The sequence below is a fragment of the Cryptomeria japonica genome, chromosome 3 (genome assembly GCF_030272615.1).
Source record: "Cryptomeria japonica chromosome 3, Sugi_1.0, whole genome shotgun sequence".
NCBI classification, from domain to species: Eukaryota; Viridiplantae; Streptophyta; class Pinopsida; order Cupressales; family Cupressaceae; genus Cryptomeria; species Cryptomeria japonica.
Genome location: NC_081407.1, coordinates 470,081,047 through 470,104,223, shown reverse-complemented (window position 1 = coordinate 470,104,223; position 23,177 = coordinate 470,081,047). Strand labels below are relative to the sequence as shown.

The following is a 23,177-nucleotide window of genomic DNA, read 5'->3' as shown; positions in this document are numbered from 1 at the left end:
TATTTGATATGCTTCTATGTTTGATGTTAAGGACATTAACATGGAATGGTTAAGAGATGTGTTGTTTTTTTCTCAAATATTCCATGTAATGTCCCCTACTAGAGATAAGCCTGTTTAACAATAATTATCTAGCTCAATACGCTTGAAACTCAACAATTTACTTAATTAGGAGACAATCTCTATCTAAACTTTTCCTTAGTGAATCTGAATAAAATTTACCATATTACTCAACTAATTATTCTAAAATTAATTCATAATTCTATGAATACAAGATAGGACCTGGATCTTACCTTATACTGAAAGAGTAGATGACTTGATTAGGTGAAACCTGCAAGCACAACGAAGCATACACACCTACAAGCATATTCATTTCTGACTAGTATAACCTATTCTATTTGTGACACAGTAAGAGAGATAGTATAAGAGGTCTGAAGGGACAACTTGGGCCCGTTGTCTACCAAGACCAAGGGATGGTTGCTTCTAACCCCCTTGCTAGACTTGGCTAATAGAATATTAAAATAATGTTAATTTTAGTATTAATGCTTAATTGTGTATATTCTATTTTAGTTAGATCGTCTTCGATCTTCTCAGCTGTTTCTTATTAGAAACTTGCTATTCTTGTAAATATTCTTGTATTATTTATGAGCGTCTTGCTCATTCTGTTAATAAATCAATTCTTTGCAAAGTTACCCCGAGTTTCCGGGACGGGGACGGCAGGGGACGGCGGGACGCGTTTCCGGGACGGCAAATTTTTTTGCCAAATTTGGGGACGGCGGGGGACGGCAAAGGGGACGGTTATTAAAATATAGGAAATATTTAAAATATATAGGAAAATTTCAAAATTCTAAATATTCATATGAAAACATGGATAAAGCATGCATACATACATTATATTCATATGAAAACAATAAAACATGGAAATGGCATGTGTATGATACTATGAAAAGTTGAAGACATTTTAGAATGTAAATTCTGAACATACAACATTGTTAATACTCAATAGACAATATGCAATTATGCATTCATAAATCAGAATTTCAATTCATTCACATTGTCAATATGCATATCATAATAGATATTAAAGAAATAACATACAAAATGTCAAAACAAAGAGGTTAAATTTTCCCTACTTCTATCGACGCGGTTTCCCCCCATATTTTTCAACGGGGGTTTGGGGGCAACGCCCCCAAGGTGGGGTCAAGGGGCATCGCCCCTTGCGGGGTCAAGGGGCAGCGCCCCTTGCGCGCTCCCTGTCGCGATACAGGGCGGGGTCGAGGGGCAGCGCCCCGCGAGGCCAAAAAAACTTATTCTTTCATAAAGGTGTTGGGTGTTATTTTTCTATTAACTCGCCGAGTTTGGCGATTTTTGGGCGATTTTCTAATCTCTGTGTCAAAATGCCCAAAGGCTACACTGCTGCCATATAGTTTCATTGTCAAAATTATGAATTAAATTAATGTTATCTTTTAATTTTTTTATTTTTACTAACAATTTGAATTAATAAGGGGCCTATATTAGAAAATTTTTTAAAAAATTTGAAAATACAACTTTTTTTAGTTTTTTAATATTTATTAATGGCCTTAGATAAGGGGGACGTCTAGCCGTCCCCGGGACGGATTGGGGACGTCCCAGCCGTCCCCAGCCGTCCCCGGGACGTACGGACGTCCCCCAAGGCTAGGGCAGGCGTCCCCCCGTTTCGGGGACGTCCCCTAAAAATATAGGGCAATTTGGGGACGGGGGGAAACGTCCCCTGGCCGTCCCCAAGTCCCCGAAACGTCCCTGAGACGGGGACGGGGGTTTTCAGGTCGGGGACGCGTCCTCGGGTAACTCTGATTCTTTGAAATCCATATGCTTCTGCATTTGTTTTATGGTATCAGAGCTATAGGAGAAATTTTTTAATTCTAATTTCCAATTAGTGGAAATTTTCGAAATTATTTCTAGTTTTTAAAAAAATCCATCTCAGGTTTTTTTCAGTTTTCCTAGCTCCTGTGTCTACCTCGCGGGTTTGTACAGTCACAGTTTTTTGCGACCTGTGTTCGGCGGCGTTCGTGGTTGGTGCGCGACCTGTGTTCGGCGGTGTTCGTGGTGGTGCGCGACCTGCAGAGTCGTCATGACCGTTGCTCTGTCTGTTCGCGACCTGCAACCCTCGGCGTCGCGGCAACCCTCGACGACGCGTCGTGACCTGCAACCCTCATTGTCGCAACCTGCAACCTCGGTGACGCGACGCGACCTGCAAACGCGTCGCGATCTACACCTTCGGTGTTGCAATTTTTTTTCTGAGCAATTCATGGCTTCCACGACCCTCTGAAATTTTTGATTAAGGTGTTTACCTTCTAGTTTCCATCGAAAATAAATTATTCTTGCAGATTCTTGGTGGGTTTTTTGAACCCTAATCTGGGTAGTTGTCTGTTTTTTCTGGGTGGCTCGATTTTCGTGCCTCGATTTTCGAGCCTGCGGATCCAGATTCTGACAGCAGATTCCTTCTGGGTTTTTCGCACGAATTTCTGGGTCAGCCGGGAATTTTTTTGGGAAACGTGCAAATGGCTTCTCTAACCAACCTGATGTTAGAAGGCAGTCAACGCTTTAATGGCAACAATTACAACATCTGGAAACAGCGTATGTTTACCATTTTTGAATATAGGCGTCTTGACCAGCTTGTTTTGGGCAAAGAGCTTAGTCCTGGTACACCTGGTGCAGATCAGGATAAATTTGATGAACGCAATCGGGAGGCAGTTATGCTTCTCAGACTCTCAGTGACTGATGATCAGTTACCGTAGATTCCTTCCGGCAAGACAACTTCTGACATCTGGAAGCATCTGAAGGAATTGCATGAGACATCCGACAAGAGCCGAGCATTCTTTCTAAAGAATCAGCTGTTCTCCATTATGATGGACGAACGTATGTCCTTACAGGAACACCTCACGAGGATTAAGGACATTCAAGATCAGCTCGAAGCTATTGGTCGGACTATGGAGGAAGAAGACATGGTAGTAATCACTTTGAAAAGTCTTCCGAAATCGTATGAACACTTCATTGAGACCCTCAATATTACTTCCACTAATGTTGATCTGAAGTTTTCAGAATTGTGCACCAAACTTCTACAGCAGGATCGTTGGAAACAACAGTTTGGTAGTGGTACTACATCAGCCTCCTCGGAAAATGCTTTCACAGCCCAATCCTTTCACAAGGATAAAGGCAAATTTTAGTCCTCTCAGTCTTCTCAACAGAAAGGCTCTTCTCAGACACAGGATGGAGCTAAGAAGAAGAATGTGCAGTGCAATTACTGTCACAAGTACGGCCATATGAAGAAAGATTGCCGTCAGAGGCTCGCTTCTGAACAAAAGAAGCAGGGAGGGTCACACCAGAAGGCGCATGTTGCTGAACATTCCGAGCAGAAGGAGTCTGCCTTTTATGCCTTTATGGCTAAGAGGTCTTCAGATCATGCTAGGTCTTCTGCTTGGTACATCGACTTTGGTGCATCACGTCACTTTTCTCATCGGCGTGACTGGTTTACAGACTTCTCACCTTTCAGTGATTCCGTTGTATTTGGCGGAGGTGAGGAGTATACAGTTGTTGGCAGAGGCACTGTTCAGATACAGTCTAGTGGCAGGACTCTCCTTTTTCTGAATGTGTACTATGTTCCTGGAATGGAACTTAATCTGCTCTCTATCAGTCAGATTATGAGGAATTCTCCTCAGCTAGATGTGGTGTTCAGTGCTCACAAGTGTTCCATCATTGATCGGGAGGCTCGTCTTACTGTTGCTGTTGGTCTAGAGGATCATGGCCTATATAGGCTTCTTGACACTGGTGATTCTCCTGAAGTGGCTCTGGCAGCTCGTGTTTCTCCTCTCAGCACTTTGTGGCATCAGAGATATGGACATCTCAACATTCAGTATCTCTCTCAGCTATCTCGGGAGGGACTTGTTTCAGGGTTACCTGATATTCAGACTCAGCATCTTGGAGTATGTGGTGCCTGTCAAGCTGGCAAACAGCATCGGACTTCATTCACACATGGAAAGTCTTGGCGCGCATCTAAGGTACTTCAATTACTTCATGTTGATATTTGTGGTCCTATGAATACATCTTCTGTTACTGGTTGCAAATACTTTTTGCTTATTGTAGATGATTTTAGTAGAAAGACGTGGGTGTACTTTCTTAAACATAAATCAGATGTATTTAGTATCTTTCAGAAGTTTAAGTCCTTTGTTGAAAAAGAGTCTGGACATAGCATCATTACTCTTAGGACAGATAACAGGGGGGAATTTTGTTCTTCTGCATTCTCCACCTTCTGTGATACCCATGGCATCACACGCCAATTGACTACACCCTACACTCCTCAGCAAAACAGTGTTGTCGAGCGTCGCAATCGTATGGTTGTTGAGATGGCTCGCTCCATGTTACAACACAAGAGTGTTCCGAATAAGTATTGGGCTGAAGCAGTGTTTACTGCTGTCTACCTTCTTAACTGTTCCCCTATTCAGGCTGTTAAGGGGAAGACTCCAGAAGAGGTTTGGTCTGGTCGGAAGCCTAAGATCAGCCACCTGAAGGTTTTTGGCTCTGTTGCCTATGTTTGGATTCCAGATGCTAAGCGCTCCAAGTTGGATTCCAAAAGTCAGAAACTCATGATGACAGGATACAGTGATCACCATAAGGCCTATAGGCTGATAGATATAGACACTGAACGTCTTATCTTTAGTCGTGATGTTGTATTTGATGAAGACAGAGGATTCTTTCAGTCCCCTTCTTCTGAGCAGAGTTCTGAGGATCAGCCACAGTGTTCTTATTCCATTAGGTTCGCCTGATGGGAGGGATGATGCAGAATCTATTTTCGATGATGCACTACCTGAGTTCCCTCCGGAGAATAATCCTCCTCTTGCTGCTCCTGTTCCTGATCCTGAGCCTCTTCCAGCTCCTCCAGATGTTAGCACTTCTACTCTCCGGCCTAAGTGGTGGGCCAAGACCATTGGTGATCTCAGGGACACCGAGCTGATTGAGGGTAGAACCTCCCGTAATAAGAGCAAACAACAGCATATAGTCAATTTTGCTCTCATGGCTAACATACACAGTGTTTTTGAGCCTCAGACATACTCAGAGGCTAAAGGTATACCTGAGTGGGAACAGGCTATGGAAGCTGAGTTCCAGAGTCTTCAGAAGAATCACACTTGGGCCCTTTCTGATCTTCCTTCAGGGAAGAAGCCCATTAGCTACAAATGGGTGTACAAAGTAAAATACAAAGTTGATGGAACCCTAGACAAGTATAAGGCTCGTCTTGTTGCTCGTGGGTTCTCACAGAAAGAAGGCATTGACTACGAGGAGACTTTTGCTCCTACAGCCAAAATGAGTACCATACGGCTCGTTCTTGCCTTGGCAGCCCAGTTCAGTTGGAAAGTCCATCAGATGGACGTCAAGAGTGCTTTTTTGAATGGTGACTTACAGGAAGAAGTCTACATGACGCAACCCCTAGGATTCAAGGTTGCTGGTCAAGAACAGAAGGTCTGTAGACTAGTCAAAGCACTCTATGGTCTGAAACAAGCTCCTCGGGCTTGGTACATGAAAATTGATAAGTACCTGACAGATCATGGTTTTCAGTGGAGTCCATCTGATGCAAACCTGTATATCAAGCATACTAGTAATGATATTCTGTTTGTGGTTGTCTATGTGGATGGATGACTTAATCATTACTGGCAGTTCAACACATTTGATCACTGGGATCAAACAGGATTTGTGCCGCACCTTTGATATGACAGATTTGGGACTTCTACATTACTGCTTAGGAGTTGAAGTCTGGCAGACTGAGAACAGTATCTTTCTCTCTCAGTCCAAGTATGCCAGAAGTCTTGTGGACAGGTTCAGAATGCAGGATTGCAAACCTGCCTCTACTCCTATGGAACCCGGGCTTAAACTTTCAGCTCAGTCATCTTCACCAGTTGTGGATGAATCTCTGTTCAGGCAACTAGTGGGCAGCCTCATCTATCTTACTGCCACTAGACCTGACATCAGTTTTGCAGTGAGCTACATTTCACGCTTCATGACAACTCCCAAGGCTGATCATTGGATAGCAGCGAAGCGTGTGCTGCGTTATGTGAGTGGCACTCCCGATTATGGACTTCTGTACACTCGGAGTTCTGATCCTATACTCAGTGGCTACACAGATTCTGACTCGGCAGGTTCGGTTGATGACCGTAAGTCTACAACAGGGTATGTGTTTAGTTTGGGATCTGGTGCTGTCACATGGACTAGTAAGAAGCAGTAGGCAGTGGCTCTCTCCTCGATAGAAGCAGAGTATCGGGGAGCAGTTAAGGCATCTTGTGAGGTGGTTTGGCTTCGACGAATGCTTGCGGATATGCATGTCTCCCAGGCAGGTCCTACTCCCTTGTTCTGTGATAATCAGGGAGTGCTCAAACTCGTCAAGAATCCAGTCTTCCATGAAAGAACCAAGCATGTGGAAACTCATTGTCACTATATTCGACAGCTGGTTGAAGACGGATCCATCCAGTTGCTGTATGTTCCTACCTCGGAGCAGCCAGCAGACATCTTCACCAAGCCCCTTGGTCCTGATAAATTTGTAAAATTCAGGGGGTCTATAGGTGTAGTTAATAGATTGAGCATTAAGGGAGGGTAATAGAATATTAAAATAATGTTAATTTTAGTATTAATGCTCAATTGTGTATATTCTATTTTAGTTAGATCGTCTTCGATCTTCTCAGCAGTTTCTTATTAGAAACTTGCTATTCTTGTAAATATTCTTGTATTATTTATGAGCGTCTTGCTCATTCTGTTAATAAATCAATTCTTTGAAATCCATATGCTTCTGCATTTGTTTTATTGGCAGCCCTGTTTGCTATCCTTCCAAGCTTTATACCTTTAAACATTTAAACTCTTTCCAACTTGGTAAGACTAGCATGGAGAGGGTAATTGGTTCCTTGACTTCATGGGTCCTATGACCACATGGAAGCCCCTCGTCACCACTGGATACTCTCTTCGTCCTCTCACCATGATGGACTTAACAACAGTTCCTAATAACTGCTTACTGAAAAAGCAGCATTAATCTCAGATATAACTACACAGTATATATTCTCAGACAGTGTTAAATTTGACATATTCAACAGTTTACATATGTTTCCATAACAGTATTATTCCAGTATAACCACATACTATACATTTCCAGCATTCATAATTGTTAATGCATGATAGCTTCGGTAAGATAAATGATTGAATGAGAGATAAATGAAGTCTCTCATTCAATCATTTATCCTATCGATAAATTATGATGAAAAAATTCAAGCTATTAATCCTTCATTTGATAACCATTCTTCATTTGTATATGATCAATCTACTTAGTTCGATCAAATGCTTAACTATTGATAATCATCCTATAGCATAGAATTGCGATTAACATCGGTTATATTAGTTGTGTTCATCGATTATTAAATCGGGCTAACCAATGTATTCCGATTTATATCGGTTAATATATTTAACAGTGAACAATAATGATTATCGGATTAACTAAACACCGATTGGTATCGGGTGGCAATGTAAGCTTGCACCGATTGATATCAGGTTAAGTATGCACCGATTGATATCGGGTGGCAAGGTAAATACGCACCGATTGGTATCGGTTGTTAAGTTAAGCATACACCGATTGGTATCGGTTTGTTAAACATGCACCGTTTGTAATTACTGCGATAAGCCAAGGGGCACGATCAAGTAACGTCTTGATCGGTCATGTCTAAAAGACATGACCGGTCAAGGCATTGCTTGATCGTACCCAGCTTGCATATACATATCAATTGGCATTTGTGAGAAGGACATCGAAATCAATAAATGCTCCTCTCACCTGCCATACAAAAGAAGATAGTCAGATTTATCATATAAATAGATAATACATAGATCAAGAAAATATACACTAGAATATAACCTGCATATTGAATTGAGAATTGAACATCATTTACAATAATATTATCAATACTGTTCCTAATGCAAACGATTAATTCAGTGACTGAAAGAGGATGCTGTGATCTCATTTTGAAACAGGGACGTGACTCCCTTACTTGTTCGTGGTGAAACGGAAGTCGGTCTTTATGTGTTTGCCGAATCAGATCTCTTGCTGAAGATAGTTTTCTTCATTGTTCCCATACCTTCTTTGATCTTCTGCAAACTATCAAGAGAAGATTCCGCTTCAGTTCCCTTTTGTCTTCTCTCTAACTGAATCATCCAAAAGTAATTTTCAACCAGCTTATGCATCTCATCATGATGAGATAAGGCTGCCACAATCGCATCCTCATTCACCTTCAACTAATTCCACAAACTGTGCGGGCTGTGAGGTATATGAACAACTTCTGCTTCACATGAAGAGGCACCTGATTGTGACTGAAATTCTTCTTCAGCAAAGTCCTATATGCACATGTTTTGCTTTGAAATCAGATCAGCACTAACTCCACCTGTAGTAATATCCTCAATGCCCTGATTAAGTGTCTTTGTACAAGTGGGTTCAATTTGCTCCATGGTCTCATCTTCCCACTTAGCTGATTGATTGGTAGATGGCATGATCCCATCCTGTAGTTCTACTGGAGCAGTATTATGATCATTAGTGGCCTCCTCAAAGAAGTTTCCCTCTTCCCCTGTTTTATCAATGAAACTCTGCACATCACCAATGAAGAGTTTTGAAAACCCCTCACCTGTAGTGTTTGACTCAAACTCCATAAATTCCTCCTCAACTGAATGACAGTCATTAACCTTTTTACTTTCCTCAGGAATAGAAATGGACGAATTCAAGGCTGTGGCTTTCTTCTCAACAGCTGAATCGATTCTCCCCCGAAGAGAGGGTGAAACCTGTAAACCCAATGAGATCAATTCTTCAGTAGTAAGCTGTTCCCTAAACATCTCAATCTTCAGTTCAACCAAACTCCTTGAGAGATCATAGGCAGCAGCTGAAACATGCAACCCTCTCCTCCAAATGTCTAGCAAATCAGATCGCAACTGCATACAAACATCATCATTTTCATCTAAGATCATGGACAAGATGTCGAACATATCTGACTTCAACTTGTTTGGATGGCGTTTCCTAATTTCAGCAATGAAACAATTAAACATTTGTAGAATCAACTTCTCACATTGAAGGTCCAGCATAAGGACAAATGATCTAGTCCTTGCCATAATTTCTAAAATTTTAACCCTCGTACCAAAAGTAGGGGCTTTGACATCATGCAACCCATGTAAACTCTCCACAATCAACTGTAGAACCTCCTTCAGTATGCCATCATTATAAGGAACTTTAGGAGCTATAATCCTCATAATTTCACTTATGCAAGTGACAACTGCTAGTCTTATCTCCTCATCTTGATGTCTCATCAATTCTGGCTTGACCAATGAATGCACCAATGGAGACATAGCTGTAGCCCTTGTTTGTGAAGGTGACTCACTAACCCTGTAGAGGCAACTTTCAGCTTCCTCCAAATTGTTGAGGAGAGACGTTTTAGCCCGAGGTAGGAGTTTGAATTTTTCACCTACAAACTTAAGTTCCTCCTAAAGAACTCTGGTAACTTCTTGTTCCTTGTTCCATTTGTCCAATTTTATAAACATTAAATTCTGATGTTGCTTAACTGATTCCAGCTGTTCCCACAAAGCTTCCATTTATTCGCTAAAATAACCAACTGAAATTCTGACCTGCAGATGAATAGTGGAAACAAGACCAATCTACCCAACAGGCTGGCAGAATTTTCAGCTCTGATACCACTGCAATAGGCTGCCCCTATTTGCTTCCAACACTAACTAAGACAGTCTTTGAGGTTTTGAGTCAAACAGTTGTCTTGCACCCTCCTGTGTACTGTTTTACACTTTAATTGTATTGGTCTGTTATTTGTGTGATACCTGGTGTGTTTTTGGGCATAAAGGTTTGCAAGCATTCTTTTCATTCCAAAACTTAAGCATATAAATGTCAACAATCTTATACAATCAAGTGCTATGGCAAAATGCAACCAACTAATGTAGAAGTATTTCAGCTCAGATTCCAAAATGTTACAGTTCATTCATAGTATTCAATACTGTAATTTTCAAACAACTTACTCCAACAAATGTAGACGGTATTACAATCACAAAGCATTCATAACCTGTTATTCATGGCGTTGAAGAGTCTTGTTTCAGTTGCTGTCTATGCCTGCACTCCTGATGGTTCCACGACTGCCCACACCTTTCCATCCCTGGCCAAAATGTTGAAAGGAAACAATGGATAGCTGGGCATTGAACTTCCCACAGTCCCAGCGGCACTTTTCCACCACAATGAACTCACTAAAAACTGCAATATCCTGGCCGATAAGAACTAAGTCCCATCTGCTTGCTAAGCACCACGTGATGAACAGCTACAGACCACGGCTCATTTAACATTCCTCACGACTCAGCCAAAGTGTTATACGTCTCACAAAGGGCAGCTAGGCGTCAAATAGTCCATAAACTCCTACGGCTTTCTGTGTACCGATTTCCCTTCCAATACACCCGCCTATCTAGCTCGCTGATGTGACTGCTGTAGCGGCCTGAGAGCTGCTTCAGCGGCAGCCATAAGACAACTGGAGTCTAAACAGTGAGAGTCGTGCTAATGCAAATCCCAAGAAAGAATCGATTCCTCTTCCAAACCAACAATAATCTGCCAAAACTTTTCTCAGCATTGGAACTATAATGGCTGCCCACACATATGATCTGCAACTATCCAAACTGAGCATGTACAGTTCAAACTGCATCATCAATACTCTTCTTTTCTTTCAAGACACTCTCTAACCAGCCAGTAAACCCCTGCGATTACCCTTAACTGACCTTCAACCCTGTGAAGAATAAATTCAACTGTGATATTTATTTTGATTTGAAGATTTCCCAGGCCTGATATTGCACAGGTGTAGGAAATTACACTAATGAGGGGTTTATTTTTTCATTGAAGCTTGTACCTCTAATCTCTCAAATTCTCAACTTGAAGTCCATCAATTTTTTTAACTCCATCATCCACTTATATGCAAAATTAAGGATAATTTACTTGAATAATAATAGCTAAAATTGTGGCTTAAATATTTGCTCTCTTCTTTTGTACTAGCAGGTCTTTATTATCTAATGGAAAAATATTTAACACTCCCTTTACAATTTTACAAATCAATGAGAACACTTAAATGTCCTTTGTGGTCTTTTGAGATGTAAGATTTTTTTCAAAAACATTTTCTATCACTCTATTCTAAGCTAGTTGATTCAAACCCTATTAAGTTGAACTTTGCAATTGCTTCCTTTGTCATATAATTTCCCTTTAACACTATAAATAATATTCTCTTTGACATTGTTCTAGAAATTTCAAGTACAATTAAATCACAAATATAGACCATTTGCTTCCTGTTTTGTAATTTGTGATGTTTTCTCAGCAAAAGAAAGCTGTCTTTTTAGCGACTTTCTTGAGCTCGAGGATTTTGAGATCCTGGAGGCCAACTTGGATAGTCATGAGGTTGAATGACTTAGGAGAGGCTCTGAAATAGGAGCTTCATCACTAGGAATTGCAACCCTCTCACATTACTCTATTTGTAGTAGCAAGAGTCATTGGCGACGTTTGATTTTTTGAAAAATTGTACTTAGTTTATAGGTTGACCTTGTACACACTACATTTTAATTGAAATTTTGTCAACTGTAACCATTTAGTTATTATATATGCACTATGAAGTATGCTTTGTGCAATGCAATGTAATTAACAATCTGAATTTAAACAACAAAATCCTATTTTCTAAAATTCATGGGTTAAACTCTCTATTTTAGTTGCCCTCTTTATCGCTATGCTATGGAAACACCCTTAAATTAAAAAAAAAATGGTTTTTGTCTTTTTTTTTTCCTCTATTTCTTCTTGATTTTTCAAGAAATCTTATACTTTTAGTTTGTCAATTTTGCCCCCAAATGATTTTGCTGCTATGGTTGATCATGCATTTCCCTTGCATACCTTTTCACATTTTGGCCCTGATGATATTGCAATTCCTTTGATTGATACTCACACTCATGCATCTACTATGAATTGTATTCCTGAGGAGAAGTTTGATTATTTGAATATTGGTGTTCTTTCATCCACTTTGGTTCTTGAGACTTGTGTTGAACTTCCATCTCCTCCATTTCTTGCTTCTTTAGAGTTTAGTATTGCTGTGGTTTCTATACTTCAATTCAACAGTATGTTTATAGTATTTGAGATTTAGCTTTGTGGGATGATTTTTTGGTAGGTATTGTGGAATTGTTTTGTGAGTCCCATCTTGCAGATTTGATACACACTTGAGGATATTCCTTTTTGATGACAATTGCAACACATTTGTTATTACATCATCTTTGTGTTTGGAGATTATTCTTCATGCATCTTTATAGGTTTTTGGATAGGTTTCAGCTCATTGCATTGTGAACTCCTTTGATTCCAACGTGTGGACCCTTGAGCAATTTTCAGAGGCTCACATCATGATATTTCTTCCTTTATCTCTCTTCTTGGAGTGGGAGTTTCTTTTGTTTCTTCCCAAGGGGAGAAATGTAGTTTGCTAGTTTTGAACCATCTTCAACATTCATTTTTGAGCACATAGGATCTACTTCTTTCTCTCTTTCCCTCCTATAGGGGGATATTGTATATTTGTGATGGATGCAGTTCTTGGAGGGTCATGATGAGTTCTCCTTCCATCACTCCATCACTTCACATTATTGTTTGCATAGTTTCTCTCTTTTGGAGAGTGCTTTTTTCCTATGGGTTTTTCTCCTTTACTCTGTTTGTAGAGACATTTTGTACATGGATATACCTCATTAGGTTTTGTTGTTAGCACCCATCTTTGCATGTTTGCATTTGTTTGTTCCTCTTTAAGTTGCACTTAAGGGGGGGTGAGGTGTTGGTGTGAACATGGTTTTCCCTAACCGGTTTTCTGCTAGGTCCTATTCACACCTAGTTAAGTTTATGTAGGGCACATTAGATCATTTAGTTTATTGTGTCTCATGTCATATAATAATGACACTTGTAATATGATTATGTTGTCCTATATCTCACCTTACCTATATAAGCAACGTTCCTCTTGTACATTATGTATGCCATTGTACCTCTTATAAATTTTATAATCTAGCATTCATTTCTTGTTACTCTCTTGTGGAAGGTTGTTTTTGGTTTTGTAGGTGATTGGTTGCTTGAGTCTATTATGTGACTTTTACATATTGCGTGCTTCATTGAACAAATAATTATGGTGGAACCATTTAGAAATATCAAGGCTCACATAGATGTTGGCAAATTCAAATGCAATTTAAAGATTCTTAGGTGATCCTCAATGCCTATTAGATGGTACTGATGGCAGCCCTGGGATGGGATTTATTGAATGTGAACATGATTTTGATATGTTAAGGAATTATTAGCATAGTTATACTTTGAATTCTTCCATATGTTTGATGAATCAACAAATTGAAAATAAGTATGAAAAATAAAATATGAAAGGATATGGATGGAACAACAATATCTGGAAAAATTATAGATTCTACCCACTTTGCTCAAATTCTTCAAGTTTTGAAGAAAGGTTGTGGAGGTAAGAAGAGCCTAATCTTACCGAAGTATGCCATAAGTTCTTTGAGGAAGGTGAGATCAAGTCAGCATTTGAGGAACAAAGTTGTGTTCTGATTATTATTAAGCAAGAAGACACTAGAGAAGATGGTGAATTAGGTTGCATCTTTTCCTCATTCAAAGGGTTGTACAAAGAACCTTCACAAGGTATAATTGAGGAGAATCGATCCATTCAAGCTACCCAGGTAGTATCTGGGGATGAGATAGAAAATTTGATACTAGAGAAGGGAGAAATTGGGTATTTTAGCATTATTTTATTTATAAAAATGTGGAAAAAAATATTTTATTGCTTTTTTTTTGGGTGGCCCTTGGGTCTGCCTGGGTTTGCCCAGATCTGCTAACCCAGTCTGTTCCAGTCCCAAACCAGGTCCATATGGGTATAGGGTGGCGAGGAGATGGGGTGTCTGCTGAACTCTGCAATATAGTATTTCTATAATAAATTATAGCACATCATATTTTGTAGTATATTTCTGTGTATCTTATATAGTTTATTGCTCTGTAGTTTTATTTCTACAGTGTTTGTATACTTGCTGAATGTGTTCCCAGATCAGCTCTTTGTCACTACAGTCATTGTTTTGAGAGTCCATCGACACATATCTATACTCTATTCTTTCCTATTATAGCTTGCCAATTTGGAAACAAGGAAAAATTTACCACTACAATGCTCAACAGGTTACCTTATGATACTTAGACATATTATAACAAGGTCCATTGCTATAATGAATAAACTAGAATGATCTTTCTACATTTCGAGTTTTCTTTAAATTTAGAGGAGTATGTGGTGAAGGAGGTTATGTAATTATTTTCAACACGTGTTTAATTTTCATTGATGCAACACTAAAACAAAAACACTCTTTTGTTGTGAAGTTTATATCTCATGAACATGAGCCTTTTCTCTCTGAATGGAGGTTATGATGTACATAATTGTCTTTATAGAATTTTTTGTTGTCTTTGTCCCGCTGTTTTCATTTTTGAATATAAAGTGAAATGCATGGAGTTGAATATGAAACAAAACTAATTCCAAAATTGGCATGTTGTCTACAGATATCAGAGAAGGTAGCATTAGGAGAACTTGATGCTGGTGTTGCTGTTGTTAGGCCACCAGGGCATCATGCAGAGGTCGATAAACCCATGGGATTCTGTTTATTCAATAATGTAGCCATAGCAGCACAACATTTAGTCCATAAGAGGGTAGGTTACATATTTACTAACTCCTGGCATTCATTTCCCTTAATTAGATGTTGTACAGTCTTAGCAACTTGTTAGCTTTCTGCAAATCAGACATTGTGTGAAATCTAGGGTTTTTCATTTATAGTTCTGCTCTTTTGACATGTTTTGTCATGCCTAGAATTTCTCATCTACTTCTTTTTAAATTTGGAAATTGTAATTGCAGCCAGAGTTGGGCATACACAAAGTATTGATTGTTGATTGGGATGTTCATCATGGTAATGGAACACAAAATATGTTTTGGACTGATCCACAGGTTTTGTACTTTTCTGTTCATAGGTATGACATTGATTATTAATTTTATTCCTCTTTTTATATTTGATTCTTATCAAACGTATAATTTACTAGTGTACATTATTTGCCTAATGGATAAGGACGAATTTTGTTACAATTATTTTTATAAGAGGTTTATTTTTCCTTAGATGTTCTATGCTCCTCTATATTTTGTGTCCCTTTTGAAGCCTTTATATTCTTAATTTGTTTTTGTGCTCTGGTTATGCACTATGTGCACTATTCATTTTCAAGGCCAAAGATGAAAAACTTTGTGCGTCTTTGAAAGACTCGCGAGTACTCGCAAGCCCTAGACGGCCGCGAGTCACTCACGGTTTGACTCGGCAACGAGTTTTAAAAAAAATCGCTGCGAGTTTTACCCTTCTAAATCATCAAAAATCGTAGAAACTCGGGCAAAAACGGCGCAAAAAACGAAAAAAGTTTCGAAGTCGGAAAAAACCTAAACTTTATTTCATTTCGTTTAATTGCAAGCCGTGATGGGAGGGAAAAATCACAACACGACTAAGGCACGACGACAAGCAAAAATGCGCGCGACAAGGGCATGATTGTAGGCAAAAATCCATGTCGTTTCAAGTTTCAACAATCCGACTTCAAGTTCGTTTCAGTTACTTTCAGGTTTTCATGAATTTGTTTGCTGAAGATTCGAACAAGTGTTTTAAGTTTTAACTGTATTTTTTCTACGATTAACACTGTTATTTTTACACAGTAATTGTTTTTTTTCTATGATTAACACTGTTAGTTTAATTTTTAACACTTACTACTTATTAACTGTTTTTTTTTTCTACGATTAACATTGTTATTTTAAATAACAATGTTAATAACTCAATATATTAAAATTTAATATACCAAGTTATTAACACTGCTATTTAAAATAACACCGTTATTAACACTCTTATTTTAAATAATAGTATTAATAACAATATATTAAAATGTAATATTTTAAGTTATTAACATTTTGATTTAAAATATTAACACTAATATTTATTCACTGTTACTAAACTTATTTTAGTAATAGTTCAGATTTTAGTAATCTTATTTAATAAAAGGAAGGAATTGTTAGCTAAGCTACAAGAAGTCAGGAAAGAACATGGGAGCATATTTGTTTCAAGGGAGGTTACAGAGCTCATGACATTGAACCCTACCATTCTAATGATTGAAAAATTGGTAAAACATCCTAAGGAAGCTGATCTTGCCTGGCGAGAAGCCTTGGAATGGAAAGAAAAGATCTACCGTGATTATATCAGTGACATTGATGATGCCCTAAAACACATTTGAATGATATGTTGAAAATAAAGAATAATCTCAGTGCTCTAGAGGGATGTTGACCTTATGGATAGCTTTGAGGAGAATGTACGAGAACTTGGTGAAATGATGGGCCAGTTCAAGGAGAATTATCAGAAGAACATTAGAGACCCTCAAAATATTTCTTTGGAATCCTTTAAGGGATTGTGTCACTTGCAGATGCATACTACTACCTTTGAGACTGAGATGGATCAAATGCACAAAAACATAGCCACTACTGACGGGTTGATTTCAAAATGGAGAACAAGACTGCACATCACAATAATACCAGAGGACCCGAGCTTGGAATCAATCATGAACAGGTATTGTGAGAAACTTTGTTTTACTCTTAATAACAAAAACTTCTTTAAGTGTATTTCTGTTTATTGTTTTGAATATAGAAAATTTGGTTATTTTAAAAAAACGGTTGTCTTCAAGAAACCGTTTCTCTAAATGTTTTAAATAGTTGGACTTATTTTCATTTTAGGATCTTTTGGGCAAACTTTGTTTTACTCTTAATAACAAAAACTTCTTTAAGTGTATTTCTGTTTATTGTTTTGAATATAGAAAATTTGGTTGGTGGCTTCAGATATTCGTAATCTTTGAATTATGATGTGTGGATGCTTTCTGTTCTTTTGAATGGTTATTAGTGTATGAATTTATATTTGAGGTGGTGAATGGTTTCAGTTTTCTGTTGCTGCAAAGATATTATCTGTGAATGGTATTTTTGTGGCGATCTAGTTGATCCAAAATCTTGAAAAATCTAAAAAAGTGTTTGTATTTTATGCATGCCTTTTCAAATCTTTCTGGTTAAAAGCTCTTTCCTTATTTGCTTTCTGGTTAAAAGCATTTCAGTTAATTTCTATTCATTGAATATCATCTGAAGGTAGCTGTCACCTTGTAAAATAAGCAGAGAATCGGTTAGTAGATAGTTTGTTCAGACTCGTTCAACTGTGGTTACATTTGTCACCTTTGTGGGCGTGAGAATATAGAGTTAGGTGATAAATCTGTTAACCAACACCAGCTAATGTTTATCAAAAAGAGTTCACAGTTTAAAATTGTAAATAATAGTATTAATATTTTAATTTTTAACTACATAACCCAAGGATGCGTTCCCGAGCTAAAATCCCTTGTCCCCGTACCGGGGATGTTTTGGGGACTTGGGGACAGCTAAGGGACGTCACCCTGCCATCCCTAAAATTTCAAAATTTGTGGGAAATGTCCCAGAAACTTGGGGATGACAGTGATTCTCAAAGGGGATGTCGCCCTGTCCCCAATATGGTTGGGGGACATCCCCCCATCCCCTAACCGTCCCGGGGACGACTAGCCGTCACCCTTTTCCCAACACATTTAAAAAAAAAAGACTCAAATGCTCAAAAAAACATTTTTTAATTTTATTATAGGTTTGTAAAGCTGGATTTTCACTAATATTATAGGTAAACATGTCTGAATCACTTCCAAAAGCACTTAGAAATAATGAGCAACAGCCTGGTAATAAATTTCACAAACACTAGAACTCGGTAGTGTGTCAAAAAGTGGTTGTAGGTCTGCAATATTGGACTTTCACAATTATGAAAGGTAAACAGGTCTGAATCATAGCCAAAAGCACTTCGAACTATGAATACAACTTGGTATAGAATTTCACAAACACGGAAAACTTTGTAGCGCATAAAGAAGTGGTTGTAGGTCATAATAGAAATGGAAGACTATCAAAATATCCTCCAACCAAAAAGAAACAATGAACTACATGCAAACAAGTGTTCGCATATGGACAATGTATTTTCAATTATGAATGCATATGTTTGGAGATTGATTCTCTTGGAGAGTTTCTGGGAAGCTCTAATTTTCAGCAGGTTTGAGGATGCAAACCCTCGAGCTTGGAGGCATTGGACGGAAACCCATTGTTAGTTGGAGTTATCACGCAGGTGACTCATGTGTTTTCAAATGTATGTTTGCCGATTGTCCAATCCGATTGTAAATGCTGTGGCTGGGATTGGTAATTTCTGACGTTGTTATTCTGAGGATTTTATGCAATGTTTAATTTAGATTTCAGAACTATTATTTCAGTGTGGTAATTAATGAATTTCAGTTAAATTGAAGGTGTATTGAAATCAATTGCATGCGAAATTGTTGTTTAAATTTTATGTGCATTATTTGGTAAAAATCTGGAACAAATATCCTAGTGGGACATTTCAGTGGTATCATAGCTGATTCTCTTTCCAGCTTGTGAGATTTCATGAATGATAGAAATTTGTGTGAACGCTTCTATGATAAGCTGATAAATTAAAAGACATTGCAGTCTGATTATTTCTGGGCGTTTGTATAAAGTGAATGTTCGATTTAATGATGAAAGTAATGATTTAAATATTTCGCTTCCCATCAATAGTTGGACGGAAATAAATTAAAGAATCACTTCCCAAATCCTTGGTCTATTGCTTCTATTCAGAAATTAATTTTTCATATCCATGGGCGTCAGAAATATTCCAGCGACACTCTCTAATATTGGTGTCAATTTAATTGCGTGGTGCGATCATTATCTTTGGAACGACACCATATTTTGGAGCGACTTATTATATTTCGACACTATAGTTTGGGAAATAAAATATTTTAAAGTTTGGGCAAATTTTGTTGCGACAAATATTTCCATTCTTTGTCACGACTTAATATCACAAGAAAGGCGTGGGCTTATCAAAGGTTTTTTAATATTTATTTCAGCTTCCAAAATACATTGGAAAGATTTTGGTGATTATTTCTTGGAAAGCTTTTGGGAGGAACCAAACGAAATATTTGACCCATGCTTGAAGAAATAAATATGGTGTGAAGGAGGAGTTGGAAAATTCCTGCACATTTTTCTGGTTCTGTGAATGCTTGCCGTATTAAGTTTTGTGAGCTGAAGATTTTCCAAGTATTTACTCCTTGGTTCGGGTTTGGGGAGTTGAATATTTCTGAACTATCGTGTGTGAATGTGTGCTATCTGAAGCCGCAAGTATTTGCTGAATTCTTCGAGACCCATTGTGCCTTGAACAGGTATAAACAAAACAATTGGGGGAGTTTGAAATATTTCTCAAATTTGCGTACGCTGGAGATTATTTTGGCATCACCGGAGAAATAATTTTGAGTTTATTTTTCTTTATCGCAATTGATTGGTAGTGTTTTTTTGGGTCCCGTCTCTCACTTTTTTGGGTCCCGTCTCTCGTTGCCGTGGAGTTTTTTGGGCTGTAGATTTGCTTTGGTTTTTTCACAAGGAAATTGCGGATACCATAACAACTTAATTGTTTCAACGAAGGTTCTCTTATATGAGCATGGGATTTATCTGCCTTGGAGAATTTTTGAAGCTATAGTAATTAGAAGCTGTAACAGCTTCTTACCCTGTAGAGTCTGCACAAGATGGGCCTGCTCCCGACAATCGTTCCGAGGAATTCTTGAATATTGGAGAATACAAGAGCTTTGTCTCCAACAAATACCCCATATGTTCAATGCGTATGCTTTGAAACCCAAATAGGATATTAATCGACAACCATACTTTGTGTCAGGATTGAAATGCAATCACGAAGAGGAACTCGAGGAAATAGAAAAGAACATTGATCTTTTCCTGTTGATATCATTATTGGGTGATTGAAGGAATTGAAAACGCTGGATAAAGAAACTACCGTGTTTTGTCTGTGGTCCAACTATTTAGAGTGCTGCTACATATTGCAAGTGGTCATTGCCGTTGTGGAGACTTGGGCGCAACATACTCATCTAGAGCATACTATTTGATATTTTTGAATGACAAGTGTTTGCTAAATGTTTAAAACCTAAATCCAAGGGAGTGCAAAAAAAAAAAAAGAATTGTATCAAAATAGGGCAGCATCTTAAATCACTCTTTGAAGTTGCACTGAGTTCAAAGAAAGACTGATTTATTGGAGCTTAAGGAAGGCTGGAATGATGATGGCAAAGGAATAAGGAAAGTTGAATGGGTTGCTGATATCGTTTGATTGTTGGCAACATCGGTAATTTTGAGTCCGTGTGTGCGTGTGTGGCTCCTTTTTGGACTCATTAGTGGAGGCATTCGCTACTGCATTCATTATCCTATCTAAAGGTGGTTAAAACTGCACAGGATCTGTGGTCGAGCTCAATGAAGTTATTTATGACTTCATGTATTTCTCTGTTGTGGCTATAAGATTTCCTGTGACTACCATAGATAATTACGTTTGTGTGAGTTCAGAGATAAATATGCTTTGGAGTAATATCTTGGTTACAACTGATTATATGAAGGAACTGAACTAATACTGTTAGTAAATGCATATCTCCCATTTGTTTATGAAACATCAAAATTAGTCCATTTCTTATCTCTGAAAGTTTTGAAACAATACAATATCTCCACCAAGCAAACTATTTATAAAATTACAAGAGTGGAAAGGCAAAAACCGATAGACAATTGGGGTTGGATACTACAGTAACAGTTAAGTTTGAAATTTTAGAGAACATAACAAGAAACTCATTGATCAACTTGTGAGAAAACTGTTTGACAAATTAACAATGTGTGGTTTAGTTGCAAACAACAGTAGCATCTTTCAACATGTAGAAGTGTACATCAGATTGGGGGAAATTTAGTTTGGAGAAAACAAAATGAAGACAATGGCAGATCTGAAAAGTGTTCTTTTTTCAAAAGAACTCAATGATACATTTAATAGTATTCAGCTAAGGGACTTGCAGAAAGAAAAAGAAATAGGAAATTTACTCTATGTAATTGGTTTGCAATTGGAGTCCATTAAAATTCCTGATGGTGTTCTCTCTAAGTTGCAGGAATTGGGCTCATATTTGTCCAAGGTAGACCAATCAGATTGGAGGCTTCTGAATTGGGCTTTGCAACCCTCCATGCTTTCTTTGATCCAACATGGGTTTATGGAACATCCATATGAAGAGGTGAGACTTGCAGTGGCTACTTGTTTTAGTGAGATTATAAGAATAATAGCTCCTGTAGCACCCTATAACGATAACTCTTGATTGTTGCAAGGTGTGCGCCCTTGGTCTCCTTGTGCTGTGCAGCGAAGCGCAGCGCTTGGGTTTGTGACATGGCTTAACCGCCTCTTGTGTATTCTATAAGTCTAGTGGTTGTATCCGGAATTAACAAGTCGATCTTTTGGTGCAACGACAACCACACTTGTAACAAGTGGTGTCAGAGCTTGGTCACAGGTTCAAACCCCTCGCTTGTGCTGGGGGGGATTGTTGCAAGGTGTGTGCCCTTGGTCTCCTTGTGCTGTGCAACACAGCGCTCGGGTTTGTGACATAGCTTAACTGCCTCTTGTGTATTCTATAAGTCTAGTGGTTGTATCGGGCATTAACAGGTCGATCTTTTGGTGCAACGACAACCACACTTGTAACAAGTACATATTGAAGAGGGTTCTACAACTAATTGTGGAGAGCCTACATGGGTTACATGATGTCAAAGCCCCTACTTTTGGTAAGAGGGCTAAGATTTTAGAATTCATGGCAAGTACTAGATCATTCATCATTATGTTGGATGTCAAATGTGAAAAAATAATTCTTCAAATGTTCAATTGTTTCATTGTTGAAATCAGGAAACGCCATTCGGATAAGGTGAAGACAAATATGTTCGACATATTATCCACGATCCTAGATGAGGATGATGGTATCTGTAGCCAGTTACAATTAGATTTATTAGCTATTTGGTGTAAGGAGTTGGTTGTCACACATTGTTTTTATGAGTTTTCAAAAGGGTTGATTGAGAAGAAAATTGAAAGGTTCAGGGAACCTATGACTGAAAACGAATTAAACTCAATGGGCTTGCAGGTTGCAGGGACTGCCAAAAAAAGGAGGAACCAAATGAGAAGGAAACTGATTTGTTTTTACATGCTGGGAGACTTGGACACCTAATCATATTTGTGGGGAAACTAAAGATGTCAAGTCAGCCAAAGATGTATGGACCAGCAATGAAGAAAAAAGGAATGTCACACTCTTGTTCCAACAAAATAACACAAATGCTTGTGAGGAGAAGGATTCGGTTGTTGTTATAAATAAGGGATATACAAATCTCTATATTGGTGACTTAGAAGTTGTTATTGACAATCATTTTGATAAGGAAGACCCTACTCATGGAGAAAGCATGTTGAAGACTCAGGAAGTTTCCAATGAAGTGTATGAATCTTCACATGATGAGACTTTGCTTGAAAATGGTGACATAGCAGCAGCCTTGACTTTGCATGCAAATCAATCAAACAAGGAGTTTGAGGCCTATGATGACATTGACAACACCCTTGAAAGGCACAATGAGTCGTGTGTTCTTAATAGCAGCACTTCACTGATGGATGAGGGTGTTATGGATAACCAATCAGAAAATACTTTTCAAAATGACAATTATGAGAAACATACTTTGATGAATCAGCTGAAAGTTACTAATGATATGGTTGTTGCAGCCTTAGTATGTTATGATGACACTCATAGGATCATTGAAGATCTTTACAGGAAGGCTCGGGTGGAAAAGAATCAAAGGAGTATGGAAGGTGATTCTTATGTTGCTGACTTACAAATGGTCAAAGTGGCTCTGGAATCAATGAAATCTGAATATTTGTATTTACTTTCAGACAGGGATCATATTTTGAAGGTTGCTGAAGTATATGCTAATAAATTGAAGGAAAAAGAGGATGAGGTGAATAAGCTCATCAAGAAGCTTATCAATACACATGAGACATTCGAGAATACACAAATTGCTTATCAAGAAGCAAAAAATCAAATTTCGGTCACTAATTAGTATAGGGAGCAAGAGAACCAAGAAAGGACCGAGTTCTTCAAGGAA

At 38.3% G+C, this 23,177-nt stretch overlaps 1 protein-coding gene across 3 annotated transcripts in view; it reads left to right on the top strand.

The window, feature by feature from the left end:
- LOC131041373 (histone deacetylase 5) overlaps positions 1-23,177 on the top strand; it is a 223,456-nt gene that overhangs the window by 20,394 nt on the left and 179,885 nt on the right. For 2 of the 3 annotated variants that reach the window (XM_059218409.1, XM_059218410.1), the window contains exons 3-4: positions 14,624-14,770; positions 14,973-15,085. In XM_059218409.1, the coding sequence (XP_059074392.1) occupies positions 14,624-14,770; positions 14,973-15,085 (260 nt within the window). Of the gene's footprint in view, positions 1-14,623; positions 14,771-14,972; positions 15,086-16,093; positions 16,702-23,177 lie in introns of those variants that run through there. The other variant, XM_059218411.1, reaches the window with a different exon arrangement.